The 8,004-nt window shown below is 41.4% G+C and overlaps 1 protein-coding gene across 1 annotated transcript; it reads left to right on the top strand.

Annotated features, from left to right (window-relative positions):
• Positions 1–2,430: 2,430 nt before the first annotated feature.
• Positions 2,431–5,571, top strand: SHISA2 (shisa family member 2). The gene is made up of 2 exons (XM_025196598.1): positions 2,431–2,560; positions 2,858–5,571. Exons 1-2 carry the CDS (start codon positions 2,431–2,433, stop codon positions 3,409–3,411), a joined length of 684 nt encoding a protein of 227 aa, XP_025052383.1. The 3' UTR covers positions 3,412–5,571.
• Positions 5,572–8,004: the final 2,433 nt, after the last annotated feature.

Raw genomic sequence — 8,004 nt, 5'->3', positions numbered from 1 at the left:
CCGGCAGCATCGCCGCCCCCGGCCCCGGCCCCGGCCCCGGCCCCGGCGGGACACCGCGCCGGGCGGGGCGTCATGCTGCATCCCCCTGGACGGGGCTTTTTGGGTCCTCAGCCTGGGCCATGTCCAGCTGAGAAGTGGGACAGAAGGAGGTGGCCTGAACTGAACTGGAAATGAGGGGGGGGTATTGCTTGGTTGGGTTTTTTTTGTTTGTTTGTTTTTTTATGAACCCCAGAAAGCCCCAGGTGCGGGATGATAAGTAAATGCCAACCGTGTCAAACGGAGGCGGCAGACACTGGGGTCCGGTCCGGTCCGCTCCGCCTGTTGCGTGTCTGTCTTGAAACCAGAAAGAAGGAGCAGCGTTAATTCGTTGAGTCTGCCCCATAGCGTAAGAGCCCTTCATTCAGGCTGCACAGATGACACGGCCATTGATTTTCTTTTTTGTCTGCATTTGCTCCTTGGAAGTTGGCCTGCGTGTGTGTATTTTTTTTTTTTTCTTTTTTGAGCATTAAGTTTTCTCAGTGACGCTGCTTCTCAGTCTCAGATAAGTTGCCAGACACAACGGCAGAGCGCTTCATCAGCTCTTCAGCCTTGCTAGCGCTCGCAGTTTAAAAAAAAGGTCGGGGGGAGGGGGCAAGTCTGAAAGGGACCAGTTGTTTCAGGAAAAATAACTTGAGCAGGCTGACCTTTCCAAATGACTTCTAGCCAGCACTACTCCCAATTGTATAAATTCTCCAGTCCTCCAATGCCGCTTCTTAAGACTGTATTTATAAAGAGTGAATTTCAAGGGTAAACTTGAGCCTTTCTGCTGCTGTTTGGAAAAAGCCTCAGTGGCACCCAGCATATCTTGCTGCCGTACACAAGTACTGAACACACTGGAACTAGCCTGAAGTGATGTTATAATTAGGACAGACTTACTCTTGGAAAACTTGTGCAGAGCAGTCTGTAGCAAGTGTATGCACCTGCTAAAGAACGGCTGTACTTGCCAAGTGCAGATATAAACACAACTTTTTTTTTTTTTAAACAAGAAGTTTCCAAATAAAGTGTTGAAAAGTAAATGGGGCTTAACTGTGGCCTTTGACTTAATAATGATGTGCATGTAAGTGACTATTAGGTAATCCAGGAATATTGGGTATTCCAGCTTCAGTGACCATATGACTCCCACTTACCATTGTTAGAACAAGGCATTTTCCCCCTAAAACTCACTTTGCACACTTATTTATGGCTCACCATGTAGAGCTGCAGCTATTCCTGTAAATGCACTTGTTAAACTTCAAGAACCAAAGTCTTGTCCTCTTGACCTTGTATCCAGCACATCTCATTAGTAATAGCTCTATTAGTGTTGGTTGCCATGGTCAGGTAATGCCATCTCATGGGTTAGGAACACTTTTTGAGGCTTGAGGCTGTCAGTCACGTTACAGTGCTGAGGCCAAGGCATGTTGTTTGCAATTTCCATAAGAGCCTAAAGGAGATGGGGCCCTCTATTATTGTAGTCTATAAATACCTCACGGTCTTCAGTTGAAGTGTTTATCCTTACAAACCCCTCCATGGAGAGCAGTACTATTATCTCCTTTTCGCAGATGAAGAACTGAAGCAGAGAGCCTACGGCCCAGACCCTTAAAAGGGATTTAAGTCCATTTCTGTCTCTTGAAGCACCTACATCCACTATTTAGGTGCTTCCGACACCCTCAAAACCACCTAAAGCCAAGATCTTCATGTATGGTTGACTTGCACTAACGCCACACTGGAGCCTAGTTCACATCAGAGCCTCAAAGGGGCGTCTCGCTAGGGGTTGCCTTGCCTACCCACTATTGACCTGAGCCTGTAGGCATGCTTGGAGCACAGCCGAGATGAAATGGAACTTGTGTAGGACTGGGCAAGTCTGCTTGTCCATTTCTAGTAATTAGGTGAAGAAGTTGAGCACACATCCCACGTAACTGTTCTAACGGGGGATTAAAATTTAGTAATGCAAAGCAGAACTGCTCCAGCAGGGGAGGAGGCAGAGAGACATGCTGCAAAGCAGTCAACAACCACTGGTTAGAGCCCTCCCTGAGGCTGTAAAGGTACAAATCCAAATCTACTCTGAATGAGGGAAATGGATCTTCCCCATTGCAGGGAAATGCTGGAAGCGCTGGAATCTCGACTGTTCTAGGTAGCGGATTTCTCTCAGTTTTTCCGCAGATGTCTAAATTTCGTTTCCCCCCTGAATTCCAGAAGACTGTTCACAGCTCAGGATCCCAAGAGGAGGGAGATGCTGATCCTTGGTTTGGTCAGCCCTGTAGGCATGTAAGCCATGCGCCCTTCCTCTGGATTTCACTTTTGGCCAGTTTATGCAGCCCTCCACTCAGCTGGTTATTGGTGGCCCTTTACTTCTACAACTTATTTTTCCTGAGCATTGTATGGAGGGGCCTGAGTCTTCCATTAGATAGCGGGATGCCCTGGAGTCGCACCTTGCAAGGCTTTGATATTTTTGAAGCTCTGTCCCAAGCATCTTGCTTAAGGTCACCAGGAAAATCCAGGATGGAGCAGGGAATTGAGCCCTGGTCTCCCAAGTCCTCAGCTGGTATCCTCACTTTAGTAACCCTTTCTCTCTGGTCATCTGATTCACTTACTTTTGAAAATCTCAGCTTTAGTTTTAGTAGTAACTTCATCTTGGTCCTCTCATACTTAAAATAACTGGGAAATGTATAGACTCCAGATTCCTCTTTACCTGAAAAACATGACTATATATGTATGAACTACTTGTTCCATAACTGAAAGATACAAGCAGTGAATCCTCATATTCTTTTGCATCACCTTGTTTGTGAGGTCTGGCCTTTGTTGCATCTCCTAATAATTCACTGTTCTGTTTCTTTTGTAGTGCCCATCTATGTGCCGTTCCTCATAGTTGGATCTGTTTTTGTTGCCTTTATCATCTTGGGATCTCTAGTAGCAGCTTGCTGCTGCAGATGCTTGCGACCCAAGCAGGAACCACAACAGAGCCGAGCTCCTGGTGGTAACCGGCTGATGGAGACAATTCCCATGATCCCAAGTGCCAGCACCTCCCGTGGTTCCTCTTCTCGTCAGTCAAGTACTGCTGCCAGCTCCAGTTCCAGTGCCAATTCAGGTGCCAGGCCTCCCCCTACGAGGTCACAGACCAACTGCTGTTTGCCAGAAGGGACCATGAATAATGTATATGTCAACATGCCCACTAATTTCTCAGTACTAAACTGTCAGCAGGCTACCCAGATTGTGCCGCACCAAGGGCAATACTTGCACCCACAGTATGTAGGTTATGCTGTTCAACATGACTCTATGCCTCTAACCCCAGTGCCACCTTTTTTGGATGGTCTACAAAGTGGATACAGGCAGATTCAATCTCCTTATCCTCCTACCAATAGCGAACAGAAGATGTACCCAGCAGTGACTGTGTAACTTCAAAAAAACAAACAGATTTTGTTACCAAAACTGAGCAGAGGAGACATACTTTTGGAATGGATCTTACAGAACATTTGTATATAATTTTGAAAGGCTCATGCATGTCAGACAGTGTTTATAAACCATCTCTTTTGAGTGGGTTCAGTTGCCAAAAACTGTAGGACAATATCTTCAAAGTAACATTTCCAGATACTTTCATTCCAATGCATGATTTACAGCGGCAAAGGATGGTGCTGAAGATGCATATGCATTTCAGATAAAACTGTGTGAGAGAGAGATGCCTGAGCCATTAAGTGCCCTTCAGGTATGACATGGTCAGAAGTATTTGCCTAATTCACAGAGTTTTGTCACATTGTACAAGGCCATAGTACTTAAGAAACCTTCCTTCTCTTCCTGTTTTCCAGCCCCTTAACAGCATTTCACCAATTGCTTCACAGACAATCACAATGACAATGGAAGATGAAACAGTGCAATCATTGTAAGTTAGTAGTTAGACCAAGTTCTGTCATTTCTTATGCACCAGAGATTTGAGGTGAGATGCTGCATTATACTCATCTTGTGAAAAACCATTTTTGCTGTCCCTTATATTTATGTAGGAATTGGAGCTGAATGTTTTGCAGATTTCTAACTTGGAAACCATTCTTGATTTGACTTCGACTTACATTCAAGAACCAGTAGTCATTTGCACAAACTTTGTTGATCTCTGAACTTTTAATAAAAACTGGATAGAAGGGTTTTGCTCTTACTGGCATGTCAGCAAAACCTTTGATCTTGCTGTCATCCTATTCATTTCAAGTTTGAACTGTGTTTGCAGAGAAAGGTCATGTTGTATCTTCAAATATGACCAGAATTCCCACTTCCTGTGAAACAGTAAACCTGTGTGAATGTGCACAAACTGGCCAAACCCAGGTTTTGCTGTGGGTTTGTAATTCAATTCAACCATGAGGGAATGGGATTTATTCTCACCCAAATCTCTCTGAATTGCCAACCAGTTCTGTTGCTGAAAAACAGTCGCTCCAAACTCAACTTGGGAGGGTTTGCACAGCTAGAACTGAAGGCAGTTTTTAGAGAGACCTTTTCTTTTTTGTATTGAAAGTAAAAACAAAAGAACCCCCTCCAAACATTCACTAAATTCTAACAGCTCTTCATGTTGTATAACTTCAGGATAAATAAAATATAATTTTAGCATGATATACAAATCTTTGGGAGTAGTTTAAATCCTCAAGAAGGTAGCCAGCTGCAGAGTGTGACTTTGCACTAAAGCTATTGATTATTCCATTTGTAATAAAACAGATGAGTTTGTCCTGAGTTGAAAGAAACAACAAATACAAAAAGTAGTAACATGCATTTCATGCTTCTTTAAAACAATTCAACAATAAGTCTAAAATAATCTGTGCATAACAATCACTTCCTTATACATATTTGGAATCACACTGGTAGAGAGGACATACAGGAAAATACTGTAACCCAGACTAGAGTTTATAAAAAAAAAAAAAAAAGTTTCTTATTGTCTAATGCTGTATCTGTATCAGTATGTAGCAATAAATGGGATATTAACATTTTGTTTGACAATTATACTTAAATGGATTCTGTGACAAGTCTAACAATTTATTTATAAATGTGCCCCCCCACACACTTTTTTTTTCTTTTTTTTTTTTTTTTTTTTTTACAAAATAAAGAGATGTTCTTGACCACTGACATAGGAAAATATCTTAACAATAGCACAGTAAACTTAGCCTTTATAAAAGGTTGACTTTCTTTTGATGAGAAAAGATTAGGTGTGATCTTGGGAAGTGCAGAGCACCTCCTGCTAAACTCTTGAGGTGTAAATTATGAAAAAGATTTAGGTAGAGCTCTATTCAGTATTGCAAGGCCTGTAGAGCAGATTTTTTAAAAGTATTTAGGCTCCTAAAGATCCAAATAGACACCTACTGGGATTTTTAAAACATCATTGATATCTAACTCCTATTCTTAAATAGAGTTAGGCGCTCAGATGATTTTTAAAAGTCCCTAGGTAACAAGATTTAGTCACACGTCTACACATGCATTAAGGTGCTTTTCCTAATGCGCATTAAGTTTAGTACCTCAAATGTAAGGTACTAAATAAATGCACGTTAGGCTGCCTTAATGCACAGTACTGAGAGTGCATGTTTTCTAAGTGACACTTAATGCACAGTAATCCATTTTACTGTACATTAGCATAATTACACGTTTTTTTACATGACACTTTAATGTGCAGTAAAATAGGCTACTGTACATTAAAGCACACCTGTAGACATGCCCTTTGCCAGTTAACTCACTTTGGCCTTGCAATGATGAATGCAGCAGCATTTACATACCTCTAAAAATCTGAGCCTGAATCATAGTAAGTTAGCCTTCAACTACTGTTAACTTAAAAAAAAAAGTTTCCTCAAAATCAGGACTAGCGTTTCTTATCTGGAAGACAGGCTCATAAAGTGATGTTAGTTTCTTCAACTGTGAATAATGTTTGCTCTCTCTTTCTCCCAGAATGCACTGCATTCATTGCACATGCCCTGTAAAGACACCTTCTCTGACTTACAAAATTCAGGTGAATCTCTTTGTACATTGTTTACTTGTTAAAAATATGAATAAGTTAAATTTATGTATGTAGAAAGTAACTGACAGCTGAAGGGGGGGAAGGGACCCGGAGTTGTAATAAAAAGAAGTTTGTGAAATGTGATGTTTTATATGTCATGTATAATGTAAAACCAATGTTAACATTTGATATAGTTTTTAAACCTCTGAAAGGGCACTCAACTTAAAGTGTTTCTTACAAGTGAAGAAAAAAACCCTCTTGTTTCTTAATAAATATTTTACGGTGTGATTTTGTTGTTGTTGTTCAATCTCTGTCAAACTAATGAAATGTTCTTCAGTTGCTGACAATTTTCTTGATGAAGTTTTCTAGGAACATACCCAAATAACTGAATTCTGCACATTGAGGTAAGGAACATGTTTAGAGCCCTTTAATTTGATTTAAAAGAATAAAAAAAACACCCTACATGACTAGAAATGGCAACTGTTCCTCCTGCTGTATTATATATGTCACCTTAAACCCCAAAGTATAGCAGTGAAGGAGAGTGGCATAATCTGGGACTCTAAGTCTGAGAGCATGATAAATGATGGCTGGCAGATGAATTATTAACCAAATGAGAGCGTTTGTGCTTTCAATTACCATATTTTCTTGTATAAAACAGACCCCAACTAAAACATGCACGTTGTTTCTTGATGGCAGAATGTAGAAATAAAAGATTATTTCAGGCATGGCTAGCTATGATGCAAAATCTTGCTGTGAAGATAAGTCCCTAGGAACTATGGCATCACAAGAGAGAGTCTGGGTGGGACAGCAGGAACTTCCTAGTGCCAGCTGCCTCATCCAGACCATCTCAGATGCCACACTTCCTGGACACATTTTCAGGAGAACTTGCTCCTTATGTCACACTAGGTTAGTCCGCAGATCCTTGCAAAGGCAGTAGAAAGACAGTTTGGGTTTTTTTTTACTTGTTCTTTATATAAGTTCCTGTAACTTGTTTTCACATCACAAGCCTCATCAAAATATTGTACAGCTCACTTGCTGTTTCAGGCACAAGCTAACTATGGCACAAGCCAATAACTATGGTTCTTAGTTAACACAGGACTCTGCCTGTTCACAACTCCCTCTCCGGCAATTTTGGGGGGAAAGATGTGTGCTGTGTGAGAGAAAATACAATATTTGAAAATTAAGTGCTCTCACTAGGGAGATGATTCAACAAGATAATAAAGTATGTGACTATTTCCACTGCTTTCAAGAGGTTTGATCATGCTTAAAAGTTAAGTATGGGGAGTGCAGAATACCTGCAAAACTTGAGGTGCAGAGTACCTTGATGAATTGGGACATAGGCTGCTTTTCATGGAAAGCTACTATATGCTAGCTGCCAGCCACATCCAAGTTACTATCATAGCAGAGGGCCAGCTCTTCTAGTTACAGGTAAAAACCCATTTCTGTTTAAAGGTTGACTTTATTATTATTTTTTTTTAAAGAACTCCAAAATTCACATGCCTGTTTAGGTTGCCTAGCATATTGGCATGCCTCATGGAGGTTCACCATAGAATTAATGAACCAAAAGGGGGGGGGGGGGGGGGGTGTTTTGAATATGTGGTTCTTGAGATAAAGCCTCCTTTTAACCCCTTCAAAGAAGCTGTTTTTCTTAAAATTGACCTCTTTTTTTTGTTTAAATCCATGCATCTTGGGGCTCACACCGTGGCTCTAATTACTTTGAAAATGGTTTCTGCTCTGGATATTGGACCTCAGGTAGGACATAGTATTCCTCTCAGAGATTTGGAAGTGGTGTTCAAAAAAGACTTTGGCTCAGGATAGGTGGCCATTCATGAGGCAAGTAAGTCATAGAACAATACTCATGAGCCAGAAGGATTACATTCAGCTAGTGCTGAGCTCATGTGAGGCCAGCTAGCCTGCCAGTGCTCACAGTATCTTACGGGGAAGGGTGCTCCACTGAATACGATGTTCAACCAAACTCAAATTTCCATCCAGTTCTTGTTTCCATAATGCTTATGTCAAAGGTTGGGGGGGGG

This window comes from Alligator sinensis, unplaced genomic scaffold, assembly GCF_000455745.1.
Source record: "Alligator sinensis unplaced genomic scaffold, ASM45574v1 scaffold777_1, whole genome shotgun sequence".
NCBI lineage: Eukaryota > Metazoa > Chordata > Crocodylia > Alligatoridae > Alligator > Alligator sinensis.
This window is presented reverse-complemented; position numbering and strand designations above follow the sequence as displayed.

Bases quoted from the DNA above. Each gene is read 5' to 3' on its own strand.
- SHISA2 (XM_025196598.1), top strand. From the start codon at position 2,431: ATGCCCTGGAGTCGCACCTTGCAAGGCTTTGATATTTTTGAAGCTCTG. The intron at 2,561-2,857 runs GTATCCTCACTT...TTTCTTTTGTAG, and splicing joins GTCTCCCAAGTCCTCAGCTG to TGCCCATCTATGTGCCGTTC.